The following is a 21,165-nucleotide window of genomic DNA, read 5'->3' on the forward strand; positions in this document are numbered from 1 at the left end:
TTGAGAAAACTACTGAATATTTTTGAATAGTTTTATTATCATATTATTCAGTGACATTTCAAATATGTTTTACAAAAAATCAGTTTTACAAAATGTCGAAAATCAACGAAGTTGCAGCCACTTGAAGTAGGCACTCAACGGAATTCCGCACATTGCGGTGTCCCGAATATAAGATCGTAGAATCATCTGAAACACATGGGATAAAAAAAAATTAGTTCTTTAGAAGTATATCTCCCAGCCAACGGTGCCCTTTTAAAAAAAAAAATTTTTCATTTTTTCAACGGTCGGTGAAGGTAAAAAGTACGTTTTTAGCCCTAAAAATGCGCCATTTTGTGGCTGTAAAATAGAATAGAAGCAAAAAATAAATAAAATGAGACCGTTGGCTGGAAGTCAATTCTATGTTGCACAAGTGTGCAAAATTTCAATACGATCGGTGCATAACTTTTTGAGTTATCGTGGACACCGACTTCAGAAAAGGCGTTTCGAGAAAAACGCGTTCAAAGTTTTGGGATTCGTCAAATCTTTTCACATATTCGTGAGCACTTGGGCCGGTGGTGACTTCCATCTTTCTCCGAATGAGCTGAAATTTTGAGACAACATTCTTCAATAGTTGTAAAGGGTGATTTTTTAAGAGCTTGATAACTTTTAAAAAAAAAAAAAACGCATAAAATTTGCAAAATCTCATCGGTTCTTTATTTGAAACGTTAGATTGGTTCATGACATTTACTTTTTGAAGATAATTTCATTTAAATGTTGACCGCGGCTGCGTCTTAGGTGGTCCATTCGGAAAGTCCAATTTTGGGCAACTTTTTCGAGCATTTCGGCCGGAATAGCCCGAATTTCTTCGGAAATGTTGTCTTCCAAAGCTGGAATAGTTGCTGGCTTATTTCTGTAGACTTTAGACTTGACGTAGCCCCACAAAAAATAGTCTAAAGGCGTTAAATCGCATGATCTTGGTGGCCAACTTACGGGTCCATTTCTTGAGATGAATTGTTCTCCGAAGTTTTCCCTCAAAATGGCCATAGAATCGCGAGCTGTGTGGCATGTAGCGCCATCTTGTTGAAACCACATGTCAACCAAGTTCAGTTCTTCCATTTTTGGCAACAAAAAGTTTGTTAGCATCGAACGATAGCGATCGCCATTCACCGTAACGTTGCGTCCAACAGCATCTTTGAAAAAATACGGTCCAATGATTCCACCAGCGTACAAACCACACCAAACAGTGCATTTTTCGGGATGCATGGGCAGTTCTTGAACGGCTTCTGGTTGCTCTTCACCCCAAATGCGGCAATTTTGCTTATTTACGTAGCCATTCAACCAGAAATGAGCCTCATCGCTGAACAAAATTTGTCGATAAACACATTTCGAACCGAACACTGATTTTGGTAATAAAATTCAATGATTTGCAAGCGTTGCTCGTTAGTAAGTCTATTCATGATGAAATGTCAAAGCATACTGAGCATCTTTCTCTTTGACACCATGTCTGAAATCCCACGTGATCTGTCAAATACTAATGCATGAAAATCCTAACCTCAAAAAAATCACCCGTTACATTCGATTTAACAAATAAAAAAAAATGATTTTTTAAAAAATTTTATCCCATACCATACAAGGTTAACGGGAATAGGGGCAACTTGGCACCTGTTAGTAGGCAAACAAACGACACATTCGGCCTTGAAATTACTCCTAAATTGCAAATGAACGAAACACCAGTTAAAACCGAAAAATAGCGCTATAACGAAGATTTTCCAAATATTCAAGAAGTCGCTGGAGGTATTGCACAGGACTTTAAAAGATCTTGATTGTCGATGAACGTTTTTGGTGGAGCCAGGATTCTGTTAGCGGGTGATTTACGCCAGACTCTTCCAATTATTCCTGGATCAACTGTTACTGACGGGCTAATCGCATGCCTAAAATCATTTAATTTGTGGCGACACATAAAGAATCGCCAATTAACAACTAACATATGAGTGTTTTTGCAACAATATCAAATTGCGATTGTAGAATCAGTTAGAAATGGTAGGGTCGCAGTTGACACCTCGATGGCATAGCATTTCCAACATATTTCCGTCACTTCATTGACTCGAAAGAGAAGTTTTCCTGACATGAAACCTCAATATGATAACCATAAATGACTGATTGAATGACCTTCATATATTGGTGGTAAAAAAAGATATCGATGATCTTAATGCGACAATTTAGAATTTCGGTCCAAGAGAGTTGACACAGCTACAAACCAGGATGACGTAGTCAATTATCCCAAACTATATAAAATTGCCTGTACTATCACCATTCACTTTGCAATTAAAAGTAGTGTGAGTAACATAAATCAACCTCCAGTAATCAATATCGTCGCCGAAGCCAAGATTGGACCAACTTAATTTAATGTATACCTTAGCCACAAAAACGTGTGGCCGGGTCTGCTAGTTTAATACATATTTGTATATATTTTTTTCTTTTCAAGAGCAGGATTATCTAATCAAAAACGGAATCAGGTATGTAATTCCGTTTTGTGGTTTACCATTTTTTTCGGTCTCTCTTTCAGAATATAGACAACTCAGCAGCTAGTATCAATATTAATAAATAAATGTGTTTCTCGATTAGAATTTGGCAAGTGAATTATTGGCAGGAACTTCTAAATGGAATTTATATCATGTTTCTCCTTTACAAAACTTCGACTCGGGATAGTTTGCAAGATCTTAATTCCGCCATTTTATTATCAGAAAACCAGCTTACCAATTGTTTTTTCCCAATTATGTTAATATGAATTTGATTTATTAATGTATGTATATACATACATATATTATATGTACCTATGTTGTCGCTTATTTATAATTAGAGTTACAGCTAAATTCTTCATTTGCAACTTTTAATGACAGCCATTTCATAAAATAGCTGCAAGATCAGAAGTTTTAAAACAGTTAATTTAAATTAGTTATGTACTATTAATTAAAAATAATTTCACTTTATATCTTCTTGTCTATCCTGCAAAACTCCTCTGCATTTTTGTAAAAATACTGGCGTTTTCTTCGCAATTTTACTTTCAATGATATGTCCATCACTGCCATCGAATTCAGTAAAAGGTAAATTTCTTTTTCCTTTACGTATAAAATAATTCAGTTCCTCAAGGTTCTAATGGGAAAAATAAGAAATGGTCAATAGAAGTATTGAAATTATTTTAAAACGTAACTGCAACGTACTTTCCCAGGACTTTTCGAAAATTCATATGTTAGAAAAGGCGAATGTGAATGCTCGGATTTTTCCATTCTCGATACTGTTATTAGATTATTTGATAATTTTCGCGGATATGACTGCTTCTCCGTCGGATGGGGAGACAAGGGCACATTCTGCTGCTGAAATGTTTAATATTTTAATACAGTCTATATAACGAAATTAATAACATACCGCTTGTTGTCTCCCACTAAAATTAAGTGCATACGGAGTTAAATTCTTAACATATATATTATTATAAAAATATATTATGTCCCGATATTTTGCATGCGATCCATCTGAAAATAAAAGATATTCATCACATTAATGCAGGGAAATTTTGTTGAAATAATAATAATATGAATTATTGAAAATTTAACAAAATCTTGCATACCCTGCAAAATTTGTACATTTTTATAAGATATTAAAAAAAAGATATAAGGGATAAGACATTCATATATTTGCTTCATTTCATGAAAATGTATTAAATTATTTTCTATGTACAAAATTAGAAGGTAGCTTAATATTATTTTAAATTATTTAAAAATGTCATTGAATTCTTCCACATATTTGATGATTGCAGCACAATGCACATAGGTCTTTTCCAAGACTCAAAGACTAATAGCGTTCTTCATATATAAATATGTTGATTGTAAGATGCAAAAAACAAATAGTATTCAATACTTCTTAAGCGACCACCCAAATATGATAAATTATAAAAATATATAAATTAGTTTAACTTACTCTTTTCGTCAGCCGTTTCAATTAGAACCTCCCTATAGGTGCGACTTTGCGCTTGAGGTTGTTTTCTATAAAACTTCATTATGTCCGTAAAAGACTTACATTTTATATCCTGCACCTAAAAATAAAAAAAAGCATAATTTTCACCAAAACATATGGTACATACTATTTGCATATACGAACCCTTATATATAAATAAATGCCACACATTAGCATTTGATCTAAATGACGATCTTGCATCAACTCTGTCCTTTGGGTTATTGAATATTCAAAAAGGGTCCATAATTTATTTAAATGTGGTTCCTCAGCCAACTTTAGTTCACGACACAACTCCTTCAATCTAATCCATGCCAGTTTATAGAACTGTAATTTTGAAATATAATAAAAAATATATGCATCGAATTATGAAAAATAGCCATTAGCAATAACTTACTTTTCTACAAAATATTGTCAATGACGCTGTGGGCTTAGCTCCTTCCAACGGTTTTTTTACAAGTGTTTCTCTTGCATTAGAGCTTTCTGAAATGTAATACTTTAATTACTGGAAAATAAAATTAAAATTGTAAATTTCACCTCGTGCACTATTAAAGAGATCTCTTCGTGTGGACTCATTGACAATTACAGAACTAAATGTTTCATAAGCTGAACAATTGGGGGACTGCTGTACTGAAATTGAAAGAAAAAAATTAACTTAGATTACTATTAATTCGTTGCTATATTCAATAAAAAAAAACTATATATGTACTATATATAAACAGTAGTTTTCCGAAATAACGAACACATTAATTGTCAGTCCTGTTCGTTACATCGAATTTTTCGTTAATTCGAGTACTCACGGCATGTTTTTCAATAAAAATGAGTTAAATATCCTTAAATTGTAGTTTAATAAATTGTTTTATTAATTATTTGTTAAAAAATGAAAAGCCATAACAAACCAAATCCAATAAATTCTTCCAAAATGGACCAATTCTGACACTTATACTTCTATTTGGCACTGATCAATATTTTTAAGTTTTTTTATAAAATTCAACATTTTTTCCATCTGCACATTTCTTTTGAATTTTTTCAAGTTTTATTTTTAATTCTGGTTCGATGTTATTTAATTTTTTTTCTCTTTCTTCATATGTCTTCTTCATGTTGTTTGTTAAACCAATTACTTACAAATCCCCGATGTTCGTTATTTAACGTAAATGTCAATGTAACAAATTTGCTTGTTCGTTATAAGCGGTTTTCGTTAAAACGAATATTCGTTATTTCGGAAAACTAATATATATATATATATATATTTATTATAAGGGATAATAGTAAAAATGGCGACTGACTACTCAGTGATATATTGTGGTACACGGTTACCTATAGCACTTGCACTAGTATCGTTACACAATTAGCATTTGTTTAGGATTCCGATTAATAGAATAATATAAATTAAACTTAATACACATTATTATAAGCCAATAACACATACGTTTTGATATCTTACTTTGAGGTTGATTTCGTTTTGCTAAATTATCAACATCTACATCAGACCATGTGGGCAACGCAGAAGTTCTAATGATGTCCCACAAGGGCGATTCACACTTCCAAGCTAATGATTCAAGGCAAGTCTCTTCAATGCAATTTAAATGTTTAATCAACGGCCGCGACAACAGTTCATCATGGCTCCTTACAACTATTTCTATAATCTTATGAAAATGGTAAGCAGATATATTGAAGCACGTTAAGACCCATGGAAATTTCTTTTGCGATTGATATGCATCAAGTACAATTTCCACACAGCAGACGATGAGCGTTGTTATAAAAGTTTCAGTGCTCAATAATATTTTGATATTTATATTAGGTTTTGTTCTGGTTTCTACTCGCAAAATTTTGTCCAATAAATAAAAAAATAACGATTCTGCCGTCTTAAATCGATTACCGACGTCCGCATTATTCAATGCTGAATTGAATTCATTTTGCATTTGAGTCAATTTTTCAGAAATTTTATTTAAAGTTTCCACACCAGCTTGACTGCAAAGAAAGGATATTATTATGAATATTACAGATATAATATTAAATTTTATTTTTGTAAATTTGTAATAGAGTTTATTGTATAAGAACAATTTGAGTATAAGAAAGAATCCGATATAAGCAAGTTTTTGCTGCCTGTTTAGGAGTGAGTGAAAAATATATGTATGTATATTTTTAATCTATGTATTGTATTAAATTCAACCAATTAAATTTGTCGCAAGTAGTTCATAAGTAATTTTTTTTACAACTCAAATAAGGGAAGCGGAGTTATTTTTAGTAATTAAATAATATATATACCTTATAAATTCTGTTGGTCCGGAAATTTTCGCTATATCTTTAAGCTTTTTTACATTGTTAGTTGCACTGGCTACTGGTTCTGGTACATCTTCTTTGTTCGGCAAACTATGTTTACGAGTGTAAGGCGTCTGTGGATTTGTCGCCTTGTTAAATAAAATATAATACAGTCAAATACGTCACTAATACAAATATCGGTTGACTTACGGTATGACCTTCCACTCCTGCATCTGTAAAATAGTTCAATTAGTTTTGTCTTATATAAGAAAATGTGTGTGTAACTGACCTGAACTGCTTAACTTCCTACAATTAGGATTGTTAAGCAAGATTCTTTCATCGAATTCCCCAACGCTGAGTACATACTGCTCATAAGCACTATTTAAAGATTTTACATTCCGTTCGAAGTTTTCATTGGAAATAATTCCTAAAAATGTTTCCTCGTTTCCATGTATTGTCTGCAATTACAAATTCGTTTAGTAAGAGCTCTCAATGCCTCGAAGGCAAATATTTCAAATTCGGAGAAAAAATGGAGAATCTATTTTTTACTTATGACTCAATCTCCCAGAAAAAAATTAGTTTAGTTCAATACTCACGTCGTGTGTTATAGTGTAATAAATAAATTTTATATGGATGTAACAAAATAGTTTACCTTTGTTTTGAAAAATTTGGTAAAAATCCTTTTACAGTGATTTTCTTTCATGTCTTTAGCATCATTGGACAAAGCTCCAGCTAAAGTGCATAGCGCTCCGATAATACAATGGTTGTGAAGCTGTTGGGGATCATATAACGATGTACCCCATTTCTCCGGAATGCCCACAAAATTCCTGTTAACGAGATCTACACGATTTTCTCCTAGCACATTTAAATATATTAGATCTATGCAACACAGCAACAAATGAAAGGATGTTACAATATCCATATTATAACTGGGGTCTTCATTCTTGGCACATAAATATAGACACCAACATAAGTCATACAACTTGGTGGATGAACATCTTGCAACAGACCTTAAAATAAATATAAAATACGTAATTTAAAAGATGATTTGACTAACACTTAGCACAAATGTTAACAATATTATTATAAACAAATGGAAGAACTATAAATATTTTTTATGTACATATGTATAATAAAAATTGTAAAATTTTTTTATAGCTCTGGCAGAGAGAAAACCAAAAAAACTCATGTAAACTGAATTGTTATTGGAAAAATTATAAATTTTTTTTAATATAAAGTTTTAATTAAACTTTTTTACTTTTAAATTTTGTAAAACAAATGTAGATAAAAAAAATACTTGATTGTCTAAACAACTCAAAAAATACGCCATATTTCTTCTAAATTAATAGTAAATTTCATTATTATATTTCAAATGGTTACATACACGTAATTTTTTTTTGTTGCTACATACCTGTATTTTGTATTCTTTTTATCGTTACGCGATGAAATGAATAACTTTTCGAAAATATCATTGTATCTACAGTAAAGATGAAATGTTATTCCCGGAGTTCGTTCCAATCTTTCAATTTGGCGTAGAAAACTGCATGGTAAATTTGCCATTTCATGCCAAACTTTTATTTTCAATATGAATTGCGATATACTACTAAACAAATCAATAATTAATGAAAACTTATTGAAATTTATACTTAAGTATTTTACCTTATATCACAACATCGAAGCATTTTGTTAAGGGAGATGCAATTACCCATAACTATTGCATTAGATTCACCCACTGTAGGGGTGTAAGATAATCTGCAGGCAGCATACAGTGCACAACAAAACCAGTGTAAAGGTTCACCCTATTTATAAAATAATAAATATGTGAAATAATAATTGTAGTCTAACAATTTCCATCGTTTATTTTGTACCTCCAATGTTGAACGCTGCAACACTTCCTCGAACATTTTCCACGACATATCCTCAGTCTCCCTATCCATATTGAGTTCTCTACACAAGTCCTCATATTGAGAACGCAAGTTAGCAGCCTTATTAACCGACATCTTTAGAGCTATTTACACACTTAGTATTATTTTCTTCTGATCCAACACTCCTCCAATAATATTATTTAAAATGCAAGCAAAATCAAAGGATACACAATTAAATCTTGTGAAATCATTACCAAACTCTTATTACTGTGTTCACCGCCATAAAAATATACATATTTTGTTTCCCAATGACACCATCCTTTTCACTACTATGTGTCAAATATATACATAGGTTTATATATATAAATTCACAATGTTGTAAATGTCACAAAAAGGCGGGAATCATTATCGTTGCCACAGGTTGTAAAAGTAGCTAAAACTTTATAAAATCAATTTGTATTGTAACGAAAATGGCACCAGAACAAACTAGAATTGACTATCGAAATCGATAACTTGCCAGATGTATCAAGACATCGATAGTTGCCAGAATGTTCGAGTGGCGATGTATCGCTAACAATCGATTATATAAGGGCTGTCGGACTGGCAGCAAGACACAGTTCTGATAAGAGAATTGTCGAGATTTTGGAAATCCGTTACAGTATTCGTACTTTTGCTCGCCCGCATCCCTACAAAACGGATAGAGTAACTGCCTTTCCTAAATAAAAGCGTTGGCGGAACGTTTTTTACCGCTTAACGTTAACGTCGATGCGCCATCCCTAACGCTGTTTTCCCGTTTCCCGTAACAATTTGTTTCCCGTGTAACGTCCGGGTAAATAAAAGCGGCAACTTTACGTCAAATATCAAAATGTTTACTTGAATTGTTGTTGTAAAATTTTATTGTACAGAGAAACTTTGTTTTAGCAGCCAACTTTACTTCGAAACGCTCTGTTAAAATAGAAGTTTTCAACCGCTCAGCGTCGCCGTCGCGTTATTTCGGTATGCGCCATACAAATTGTATGGACATGAGAATTTTTTGACAGTCATTTGCCGCTGACGCTTTTATTTAGGGAAGGCACCCTACAAAACGGAGCTAACTCATACACCACTACACATGCAAAGCTTTTCAGCTTTTACCAACGCATACGCAATAGTAACTTTTTGTAGTTAAATGGCAATCTCGGTAGTTAGAGTGGCAACATTCATTAACCCTAATTTTTGTATGTATAAGAGAGAGATGTACGTACTACAATGAACAATGATGAATCAAAATCTCCGCCATGGCCAGCATTCATACGAAAAAAAAAAAACAAAATTGAAGTGAGTGGATGTAAGTGCGTATTAATAATTTGTGACTGATATTATTTTATATTTATAGCAAATTGCAGTTACTTATCTTATGGAACGGTAATTACCAGTACAAAAAAGCCCGTATTATTTTTGTGATCACTCTTGTTCTAGCAAATATTACCACTTCTTCTCTTTAACAACGCGTCGGTGTGATTAGCTTGCTGGCTCTATAAATAAGTTCATATTTTTTTATTTTTGTTTATTTAACAATATGACATATTTACATGTATAAATTAGTAAGGGATTTTACATTATTAATAATTATTATAAATTTATTTTTAAATATTAGTATATCAGTACAACGTAAACTTTAATTTTTTCAAACGTTTTTGCGGCTATCATTTATACATTGACAAAATTTACATATTATACATATAAAGTCAGTATTAATTATTAAATTTTTATAATTTACAATTTCTCAAAAGTTTTAAGTATTACTACTATCACGATAGTTACAAATATTCGTACATTCATTTGTATATAGATGCTAATTTAACAATATTTCACATTTGGATTAATAAATTTAGTGCTATTGCGAATGTGCTGCTTGTTGCTGCTGCTGCCGGTGTGGTTGCTGAGTAGTGATTGATTGCTACAAATGTTACATTATTATTATCCACCATTATTATAAGCATGGGAAGTATTAAGTATAATGATCTTTTAAATAATATGAATACAAAATTATTATTTTGTTTTAGTTTTGAAATCGTACAATACAAATTCGAACTAGAATTCGCGGCATGATTGAATAAGCACTCGTGTCCTTTGTGTCAGAGAGTAACAAAAATCGTATATAGATCGTAACGTAACGAGTGCTAATTCAATCAGTAGGCGAATTCTAGTTGGAATTTGTATTGTACGATTGATGAGCGATTGCCGTTGTATGTCTTGAAGAACTGCTGGTAGGATTACCCGCACCCATACCAACTACCTTTATATATGGGAGTAATACTTTACACCGCTTTGTTGTTCCGAATTATGTATATTGTTATCACCATAAGCATTCATTATGTTGTAATTATTGCAATGTTGGTGTATATTAAAGCAATATAATATATTTCTATGAGTCCTCTGCCTGGAGGCGCTATTTTTGTACTATCGTTTGTGTTACTATTAAAAGTACTGTTTAAGCTTAAGTTTTTCTTCCGAGGCTTGCCAATATCTGAAAAGAGTTGTAAAAAGATAAAAGTAAGCTTTATATGAAAGAATTTTCTAACAAAAGATTTTATGTTTAGTATATACATATGTATCGAACTGCGAAGGAAAGAGAGATAATGGCGCGCTCTCATCGATTCGGCTATAACCGGCTAAACGGTTGAACGCCAATCAAATACATACATATACATATGTAAGGTTTGATATTATCAACTCACCTATCTGCCGAAAGTGGCATAATCTTTGTTCTGCTTCTCTTTTTTGTTTTGCAAGTTTGTGTTTGTATGTACGCACCAGATGTGTGTCGCAGATCGCTTTGCTTTCCAAGAACCAGCTTTAATTGTATTGGTCTCGACGGCTTTTGTCGGCTACGCGTACGCTACACAGATTTGTTGTCGGTTCTGCTTGATGAAATTCCAAAAATTGTGATATTTCACTCATGCTTGACAAAAAAAAACTCATTTGCGTTCTGACTTTTAACATGGACGGGTGCGCGGGCGAAATAAATTGCATATTGTAGTACATTGAACGCAGCAATGCTAGCATTATGATACAATAAAAATTAAGTATATAGTAATCGGGATGAGAAGAGTAAGCAATAGGAATTTATTTTAGGGATTATGTTTCAGATGCCAATAAAAGCGATTTTTTCATCATCCGATGTTTACATGACAACCGAACTCATTCAGAGCAAATATAAAATGATGCTTGACGTGTTGAACGTTTGCGAGCAAAACACGGGTGAACTTTACTCACACATTTGCAATGCTTGACGTGGGTATTTCAAGGGACTTTTATACTTTAATTCCACTCACTTCAAATTTTCTTTTTAAATGAATGGCGGCCATGGCGTCGATTTTTTAACGGATCATTGTAGTACGTGCATCTCTCTCTTATACATTTAAAAACTTGGGTTAATGAATTTTGCCATTTAACTAAAAAAAGTTGGTATTGTATTGTTGCAAAATAACGTCATACTTTGAATAATTTTACATTTCACATATTAGTGACAGCTCTACAACGGCTATTGCCGTCTGCAAAATTAAAAACATTTCTAATTTTGGACAGCGAAGACTTCAACTCCTTTGGCGCGAAGTCGTGCTGTTGTCTGAAAAGCTGTGCCCATAAGAACACGTGTATATTAATATTTGACAGATGTCGCTCGTCGCTTATCGTCGTCTATGTGTTCAGCACTTTATTGGTAAACACTAGTCGCAAGAAATCATCAGGTCGCAAGAATATCAGCACGATGCAATTTTTAAGGTTTATTAACTTCAGTTCAAAAGCATTTACAATACAAAAAATGTTTTAAAAAGGGAGGGTTTGTCAGCCACAGTTCGCAATTTTAGTACAAATTATGACCGACTTTAAATTTGTGAAATGAATTATTGAAAATATATTGGATCAATTACTGATCTTATACACCCTGATGCAACGGAAATTGCTATGAATTGATATGAACTGTCAAAAGTTTCCAGATTTCGCATTGCTACCAACTTAAAATGATAGTTCAGGGAATTCGGTTCAGCGAAATATGATAGAGTTTCGTGTCATGCCATCTTTTAGTTCGCCAGAAAATTGCTGACAGTTCAGAACAGCAATTTCCAAGCATTTAGCCATAACTATTTTATAACTAGCTGAAGCTAGTGTGAACAGTATCAACATTAGATGTCAGTTTTTCATAAACATTATTTCAGAATACGGGTCCTTCGAAAAAACATCTTTCGTAGAATCTAGAATGAAACTTCTTAACCTTTGTCTTTCAAACGGCATCACTAATAGGGATATGGTTTCGACGTTGAATCATAAACCATCATTTCAACTTCGTTTAAAGGACGTATGTACTGATTTCGTGCTATGCGTTTTTTGAATGTACATACGTACAAGGCGACGATTTTGGACCCCACATTGCGCGAATATAGCCTTTACTGAAATTGTTTACTGAAAGAAAATTCAAACTATATTTTCTCCAGATTTTTCACAATAGTTTGTCTATCGTTGGTTTTGCGTTTGTTTTTGCAGAGTAGCGTTCGCATTAAAAATAATTGCGTTCGAAATATAAACATATCAATTCAAAGTTATCGAGCTATCAACAATGGGCATGATTTTAGTTACTGGGGCGTCAAGAATTGAGGACATTTTTATATTAATTAGCCCAAAATAAGGCACGATTCCGATTACTTTGGCGGTCGGGGTTTGACAACCTCCGAGTGGGATATCGGGGGAAAGAAGAGGAGAAATTACTTAGTTTAAAAATCACTTATCACACTAATAGTTGAAAAGGTTTCTGTGTTTACAATTATGTGGAAACCGAGCGTTGCCACATGTTAGAAACCATAGATGATAGATTTTTTAATGACTGTGTTTTATTTATTTGCATATCATAGTTTTTTGTCGTAGAACTTTCTTCTGCATCAAGTATGTATATACAAAATCTTTCCATGGATGTCCGAAGTTTTTTTCGTGTAGAACTCCTTTCTGCACTGGCGGACTTCGGCCGCGCTTTAAAAAATAACCCTGGTCGAGCCAAAACCAGGGTGTCCAAAGTTTTTTTGCATAGAACACCTTTCTGTACCGGCGGCCTTCGGCCGCGCTTTAAAAAAATAACCCTGGTCGAGCCAAAACCGGGATGTCCAAAGTTTTTTTTCGCGTAAAAAAATAACCCTGGTCGAGCCAAAACCGGGATGTCCAAAGTTTTTTTTCGGGTAGAACCTCTTTCTGTACTGGCGGCCTTCGGCCGCGCTTAAAAAAAATTACCCTGGTGGAGCCAAAACCAGGTGTGTTCGAAGTTTTTTCGCGTAGAACTCTTTTCTGGTCAAGCCAATACAAGTGTTAGCAAAATAAGAGACTGTCCTCGATATGATTTTTAACATTTATTTTGTTAAATAAAAGAAGAGGAATTTTGGCAAAAAAAGAGGAATTTTCGCAAAAAGAGGAATTTATGGATGAATTTATATATGGTATCTACAATGTGGCAGCGCTCGTTTTCCGCATAATTGTAAACACATAAATCTAAAAGGCGTCTGCGGTACCTATAATTCTATATATTTTTTAATCGGGAGAACGTCCTCTTTCCAACGGTGCCCTCAGATCGTGGCGCCATAGTAATCGGAAAATAAAACCCTTCCAAAAGAAACACTCTTTAAGAAATAAAAATTATTATAAATCTCGCACCGTTTACGAGATATCGAGCGTTAAAATTATGTGTCACCACTTTCTGCATTGGGGGCCTCCGGCTTCGCTTCAAAAAAGTAACCGCTATTATCCGACATTCATGTGCGAATATCTCGTAGCGGTGCGGGATATCAATTTTTTTATTTATTAAAATATGTTTATTTTGGGTTATTTAACATAAAAATTGGGAAAACTTTAGTATACCGTCCCACGATTTCGGGGTTAAAATAGATATGGGCGGATAGAGGGGGATCTCCAGATCACGAATATATATAATTATTGCCGCCGCAAACTTATAGTTTCTGAGTTATTTGCAATTTAAGATTTAAAATTAACAATTTTCAACACGTTATTTCTCACTGTATATTAAATTGTTCACATATATTTTGCACTTTAAATATATTTACACTTCATTAATTTGTTTCTACATACTTATTTTTAACAAATTATATCAAAATTTGCTGTAAATAAACATTTAATTTTATGCAGAATTCTGTTTATTTGTAAAATAACAAAACGGTTGCAAGATGACAGAACATAAGTGTTGCCACATGCATCGATTAAAAATAATCAAAATGAATAAAATTCCCAAAATGAAGAAAACAAATACCCAATAAATAGTTATTAAGTAAACATTCTAACTACAAAAAAATACCAAGGTTTTAAGTAAACATTCTAACTACAAAAAAATACCAAGGTTTCAAAATTTATAAGTGCTTCAAAAAAATAACCCTGGTCGAGCCAACACCGGGGATTATCAAAAAGGTGGAATAACAAGTTCTTCTGCGTAGAACTACTTTCTGCAGAGGCGGCCTTCGGCCGCGCTTCAAAAAAATAACCCTGGTCGAGCCAACACCGGGAGTTATCAAAGAGGTGGAATAACAAGTTCTTCCGCGTAGAACTACTTTCTGCAGAGGCGGCCTTCGGCCGCACTTCAAAAAAATAACCCTGGTCGAGCCAATACCGGGAGTTATCAAAGAGGTGGAATAACAAGTTCTTCCGCGTAGAACTACTTTCTGCAGAGGCGGCCTTCGGCCGCGCTTCAAAAAAATAACCCTGGTCAAGCCAACACCGGGAGTTATCAAAGAGGTGGAATAACAAGTTCTTCCGCGTAGAACTACTTTCTGCAGAGGCGGCCTTCGGCCGCGCTTCAAAAAAATAACCCTGGTCGAACCAACACCGGATATTATCAAAATATGGGAAATAATAAAATAATTTACATTACACATTACATGCATTATGTTTATTGTATTTGGGGTATAATCTTTCTTTTTCATTATTGTGATTCTTATAATTCGTTTACAAAATATGTGATATGGTAACACCTATTTTGTGTCAGAATGCAACCCTTTTTTATTGTAAAATAAACAAAATTGTGCAAAAAGTAAAATGCTCATTTACAGCATATTTTAATATAATTAGTTAAAAATAAATATTTATAAACAAATGTGTGAAGTGTAAATATATTTAAAGTGCAAAATATATGTGGAAAATTCAATATACAGGGAGAAATAACGAGTTAAAAATTATTAATTTTAAATCTTAAATTGCAAATAACTCAGAAACTATAAGTTTGCGGCGGCAATAATTATATATATTCGTGATCTGGAGATCCTCCTCTATCCGCCCATATCCATTTTAACCCCGAAATCGTGGGACGGTATACTAAAGCCGACCCTAAAAATTGCCTCAAATCTTGGCGCCCCAGTAATTTAGTTACAAACCCCCAACCGTGAACCAGATTAAAAATATTAGAAAACAACTTTACCTATAAAAATAACCATATTATTTTCTGCTGGGATTAAAAATAAAGTTTATTTTAGTTGGTACACTGATTTTTCGATATTTTGTAGTTAATACAATCGTTACCGGCGACTGCTTAAAAGTTATCGAGCTATCAACAATGAACAATACTATTTACTACCTCTAAAAGTTTGAATATTTACATTTACAATTCTTTATTTTTCGTAAAGATTAGAAAACACAATTGATTAAATACTAACGTTAATAAAACATTCATTAGAAAAGAGATGTTTAAAATACAAGGTCAATTAAGTTTAATATGTGCAAAACAGTTATATAATGTGAAAGACTTACTTGTGAAGAAATGTACGACTGATTTTTACAATAGTAATATCATTAGACTCGCCAATCAGTCCTTGCCAAAAAATAAGGTTAGACAATATTATTATAAACAACATGTAATAAATGTCATGTGTACATTTATATACTTTTAGATAAACCATTTCGCCATTGAATACAAAGCTGCAGTGAATTTACTTGCTAGGTCTTGTGATGTATCCCCGTTGATGGTGCGAAGATTGCACACTTGTAGTAATTTGTTTACTTCCAATAAACCTCCAAATGACAAGGAAAACACCGATAAAACAAATGGTAATGACCGGAATGATGCTAATAAAAATGAAAATAACGAAAAAAATGAAAACGAAAACGAAGATAAAATGAAATCAATACTCTCGAAAGCGTTACTTTGGATGTTTGCTATTTACATGCTAGTGGTCTTCTTGTCGTTAATTATAACACCTAGAGCAGAGCGTCCTGAGGTATAGTAAGAATATCAAATATTGTTTATGTAAAATAATCCTTAGTGGGCCGTTTCAAATTGACACACAAAAAGCTAGTAACATAAAATTGTGTGAAGTTGAAAGTTTCAACATGCTGCATGATAGTTTTGTTTCCATAACGGCTAACTAATACGTACCTAAATGAGTTAGATATAGGGTTACATATAATCAGGTAGACGAAGCGAGTTGGAATCTGTATGTCTGTCTGTTATATCAATGTCTGTGGTTGATGAAACTTGTAACAAGTATTGTTTGGCACTTGACACCTTTTCCACATATCTCGCAAACTACTAAAATTATATCAACCAAACATACTGCATACATTTCACTTTAGTAGCTCATTCAACACTACGGATGGATGGGAGAAATCGAATAATACGCCCAAAACTCATTATGTTGAAAAATACCAAAAAAAATACCTCGATGTTATGAATGAAAAATGGGCGAAATTGGTTTGCAACCACACTTTCTTCCTAATAACAGAATTTTTTAGTTTTTGAAAAATAATTTACACATTTATTTCCATTAACTTTGAAAAACCATTATTTTTGAAGTTATTAATTGGTTTTAGTTTAGTTATAACCTCTATCAAAAGGAAAATATTATATAAAATTTTAAGTTTTTATCTGGATAAATAACTTATTCTGCCTATTGCTTTTTGAGGGTTCGACGAGATATGTTTCTTGGAATGAATTCGTACATCACATGTTATCTACTGGCGAAGTGAAAGAACTCATTATAAGGCCGGACATGGAGATGGTGACGATTATTTTACATGATGGTGCTATAATTAAAGGAAAAAAGGTTACATCTACAATATTTCACATGGCGATAGCTGATGCATCTAAATTTGAAGAAAAATTGCGAGAAATCGAATCAAGGCTTGGTATTGCTGAAGGCAAGTACGTTTTAATTTAGTTATAGTACAGAAGATTGTAAGTATTAATTCGGGAAAATTTATATTTTTAATTAAAATTCAAAATTTCAAATTGTCTCACCTACTCATACGTATACAAATGAAAACAATAATATCTTGACTCACGTATTGTGAAACAACTTAAACATACTACGTATATATCAGGTAGGTTAACAATCGTATCGTTTCTATAAGAAGGGACCAATGGGGTTAAAATTTTATTTGAAAATATGTATAATTTATGATATTTTCAACATTCCCACCAACGTGAATCAACCTCCTTTACCACCATCAATGTTTAGAACAACCTGTTTTGTGTTTGCAGATCCTTTCACTGCACTAAGTGTTCGTATGTCTGCTCGCGGCAGACTTCGAATTCACCTCGCTAAATAATCGGAATTTAAAGTTTTCTCCAATTAGCTAGGCACGCCAAGATCATCCAAATAAATGATAAATTTGGTTGTCTCATTTTGACCACAGTTGTTAAAACATAGTCTCAATTAATTGAAGTTTATAAGCATACACATATTCGTAGAGTATTTAATACGCCTAGTACATTTATAATAATTGTTTAAATATTCAATTGTAGGTGTTGCTGTTACTTATGATAGACATAGTGATATAACGGGACGAATAATGGTGTTAATTTTGTTCTTCGCATTGCTTATGTCACTCGCGTCGAGAATGAAGGGAGTCAGAAGTCCTATAAGCATGGATTCCTTTGTGAGTTTTTTAAAACAAAAATAAATAACATACAATTAATATTATGTAAACAGTCTCAAATGGGTAGGGCGAAATTCACATTGGTCGATCCTTTTGAAGGAGGAAGAGGTGTACTTTTTAGAGATGTAGCAGGCCTGCAGGAGGCCAAGCAAGAAGTGAAAGAATTTGTCGATTACTTGAAAGCACCAGAAAAGTATCAACGATTAGGAGCAAAAGTGCCAAAGGGGGCATTGCTACTGGGACCTCCTGGTTGTGGAAAAACATTGTTGGCGAAAGCCGTCGCTACTGAAGCTCAAGTGCCTTTCCTAAGTATGAACGGATCGGAATTTATTGAAATGATTGGCGGACTTGGAGCAGCAAGGGTACGTGATCTTTTTCAAGAAGGCAAAAAACGAGCTCCATGCATAATATATATCGATGAAATCGATGCAATCGGGCGTCAGCGATCTGGAACGGAAAGTATGGGCCAAGGCAGTTCCGGTGAATTAGAACAAACACTAAATCAACTACTCGTGGAAATGGATGGTATGGCATCCAAAGAAGGAGTTCTTATGCTTGCAAGTACCAATCGTGCTGACATATTAGACAAGGTAACTACAATTACTCTTTACAATTATTAAAACAAGCACTTATTGCAAGTATTTTAGGCATTACTTCGACCTGGTAGGTTTGATCGCCATATACTTATTGACTTACCCACACTACAAGAACGTAAAGAAATTTTTGAAAAACATTTATCTGATATTAAACTGGATTCTGAGCCCGCACAGTTCTCAAGAAAACTTGCTAGATTGACACCTGGCTTTTCAGGCGCTGATATAGCTAATGTATGCAACGAAGCTGCATTACATGCAGCCCGAAATTGTCAAACTAAAGTGTCCGCAGAAAATTTGGAGTATGCCGTTGAGCGGCTTGTAGGTAAGTTATAATATATTAAATATATAGTATAATAAATTAAAACCATTGTTTATATTGTAATGAAAATTGTTTGTGAAAAATGGGACGAGTTTGCTATACGCAGGATAAAATCCTATTGAACCCTATTATGATATATAATCGATTCTAACATTATGTAAAAGTTTTAATGGTTGTTTTCTTTCATTGCGTTATTTTGTGGGAAATCTCGAACCCTTAACTCAGACGCCCTCTAAGCTTGATCCTGCTAGTAAATTCTAACATTATTATATATAGTATATGCACATATGATGTAAACTATGGATTGATCATTCGTTTTTAAATTCAGGTGGAACTGAAAAACGCTCACATGCTCTTTCACCAGTGGAAAGAAAAGTTGTTGCTTATCACGAATCTGGGCATGCTCTCGTTGGTTGGCTTCTCCCCAATTCTGATATATTATTAAAAGTGACAATTGTGCCCAGAACAAGTCTTGCATTGGGATTTGCACAATATACACCTAGCGAACAAAAACTATATAGCAAGGAGGAGCTTTTTGATAAAATGTGCGTAGCACTTGGCGGCAGGGCAGCTGAAAATATAATATTCAACAAAATAACAACTGGAGCACAAAATGATTTGGAGAAAGTTACGAAAATCGCATATGCTCAGGTTAAAAAAAATAATATTTAAAATTCACAAGTCCGCAGCAAATGATATTTTACAACTGAACTTTTTATCTGTGTAGATAAAGAAATTTGGAATGAATGCGAATATAGGACCGATATATATAACAGATGCAGAGGAAAGTGGAAGTTTCAATCACCCATTTTCGGAAAACCTACACAGGATTATCGACAAGGAAGCTCAAACTCTAGTAAGCACCGCATACCAGAAAACGGAGGAACTATTGAAAATGAACATGGATAAGCTAGAAAAAGTATAAACAAAATATATTCCCATTTCCTCTTTATTTTACTCCTCACTTATTTTTAGATGGCTGAAGCTCTGCTTGAGAAAGAAACATTGTCTTATGATGAGGTAGTTACTCTGATTGGACCACCCGCTTACGATGTCGCAAATAGAGCTTTGGAGCCTGTAGAATTCGAAAAGTCTTTAAAAAATCTGGGGGAAAAAGACGAATAATTTATGTGTTTATGAATTACTTAGTGTTGACGTTTTTAAAGTTTTGTGAATAAAAGTTGAAAAAAAAGCCATTGTATAAACCGAGAACTTGTTCTGTTGTATTAAGACTTTCGACGTATTCATTTGGATGGTTGTAAGATTAATCGAAAAATGTTTTCGACGTTGTCACTGTGTACCTATTAAAACAAATGTAGTAATTAGAATTCTACGTACCACAGTGTTTGTAATTCTCGTGAAACTGTCAATTCTGACTTCGAAATTCGTAGTCCAATTTCACTGAGGGCTCTAGGAAAGTACAACAATTGGAATATTATATTTATGACAGAAAAATAAGGAAATAATAATTAGATTTAAGATAATACATCAAATGCGTATTACCAAGGCATTGACGAAGTAAAATATGTTCGAATTATAAAAACTAATTAAGAACGAATTATGTTGACATGGACGTTATTTGTTCTCGAAATTTACAAGTTAAAGGTGGTGGAAATAAATTTAAAGCATTTCCAAAACTGTAATATACAAATATATACGATATCAGTTTTTAGTATCGGATTTACTTATGCTATATGTATTGTTCTCAGTTAGGCTCATTCTTTAAAATCGACATCAACAATATAAATCACTATTTATGATGTTAATGCTGAGGAAGATAGGCAATTCCACGCAATTTCAGTTGGAGTTTTAAATGGTTATTATTTAGGGGTGTTGTGGAATCCAAGACAGATTTGCTGAATGTCAGAATGGCAAACCAATTCTGATTTGATCATTGGTGTCACAGAATCTGATTGGATTTTCGTTTTTTCGAATATAAGCAAACCAATATTCGAATCAGCTGTTCTGTTATTTATTAATGTGGAAAAATTAGCAAGACATGTTTTTGGAATTGTAATCATATAATTAGTTCAAAATATTCATTAAACCCAAAAAATATAATTAAAATGAGAAATTATTTCAGCTTTTATTTTATTTGGCTAAGAAAGTAGCGCGAAAAAATGAAAGTTTTAAGGATTCATAGTAATTCGCTTTATGCTCAAAGGAAGTCAAAAATAGTAATTATTTTTATGTAAAAATGTACATATTTAAGTGTATATATACAGTTGAACTTCTC

The 21,165-nt window shown here is 33.2% G+C and overlaps 2 protein-coding genes across 12 annotated transcripts; one reads left to right on the forward strand and one right to left on the reverse strand.

The window, feature by feature from the left end:
* Positions 1–2,739: 2,739 nt before the first annotated feature.
* On the reverse strand, positions 2,740–8,336 carry Rbf_1 (retinoblastoma family protein). Of its 8 annotated transcripts, none has more exons than XM_011188768.3 (15): positions 8,118–8,336; positions 7,909–8,048; positions 7,661–7,849; positions 6,902–7,259; positions 6,539–6,707; positions 6,460–6,482; positions 6,256–6,398; positions 5,432–5,958; positions 4,525–4,617; positions 4,385–4,470; positions 4,135–4,314; positions 3,955–4,069; positions 3,406–3,509; positions 3,201–3,350; positions 2,740–3,132 (listed from the first exon to the last, which is right to left on the reverse strand). In XM_011188768.3, exons 1-15 carry the CDS (start codon positions 8,247–8,249, stop codon positions 2,962–2,964), a joined length of 2,580 nt encoding a protein of 859 aa, XP_011187070.1. In that variant the 5' UTR covers positions 8,250–8,336; the 3' UTR covers positions 2,740–2,961. The 8 variants fall into 8 exon arrangements, with proteins under 8 accessions (XP_011187070.1, XP_028897956.1, XP_028897960.1 ...); XM_029042123.2 differs by having other exon boundaries at positions 3,201–3,353; positions 5,417–5,958; XM_029042127.2 differs by having other exon boundaries at positions 3,201–3,353; positions 5,417–5,958; positions 6,256–6,383; positions 6,460–6,476; positions 7,661–7,852.
* A 1,158-nt stretch (positions 8,337–9,494) lies between these two features.
* LOC105215030 (paraplegin) lies at positions 9,495–20,141 on the forward strand. Of its 4 annotated transcripts, none has more exons than XM_054232301.1 (9): positions 9,495–9,518; positions 16,028–16,354; positions 17,039–17,273; positions 17,881–18,014; positions 18,068–18,604; positions 18,662–18,932; positions 19,258–19,580; positions 19,657–19,848; positions 19,905–20,141. In XM_054232301.1, the coding sequence occupies exons 2-9, from the start codon at positions 16,100–16,102 to the stop codon at positions 20,052–20,054; spliced, it is 2,097 nt and encodes a 698-aa protein (XP_054088276.1). In that variant the 5' UTR covers positions 9,495–9,518; positions 16,028–16,099; the 3' UTR covers positions 20,055–20,141. The 4 variants fall into 4 exon arrangements, with proteins under 4 accessions (XP_054088276.1, XP_054088277.1, XP_011187072.1 ...); XM_054232302.1 differs by having other exon boundaries at positions 9,497–9,518; positions 16,028–16,184; XM_011188770.3 differs by lacking the exon at positions 9,495–9,518 and adding an exon at positions 15,609–15,964.
* Positions 20,142–21,165: the final 1,024 nt, after the last annotated feature.

Source organism: Zeugodacus cucurbitae, chromosome 5, assembly GCF_028554725.1.
Source record: "Zeugodacus cucurbitae isolate PBARC_wt_2022May chromosome 5, idZeuCucr1.2, whole genome shotgun sequence".
In the NCBI taxonomy this organism is placed as follows: Eukaryota; Metazoa; Arthropoda; class Insecta; order Diptera; family Tephritidae; genus Zeugodacus; species Zeugodacus cucurbitae.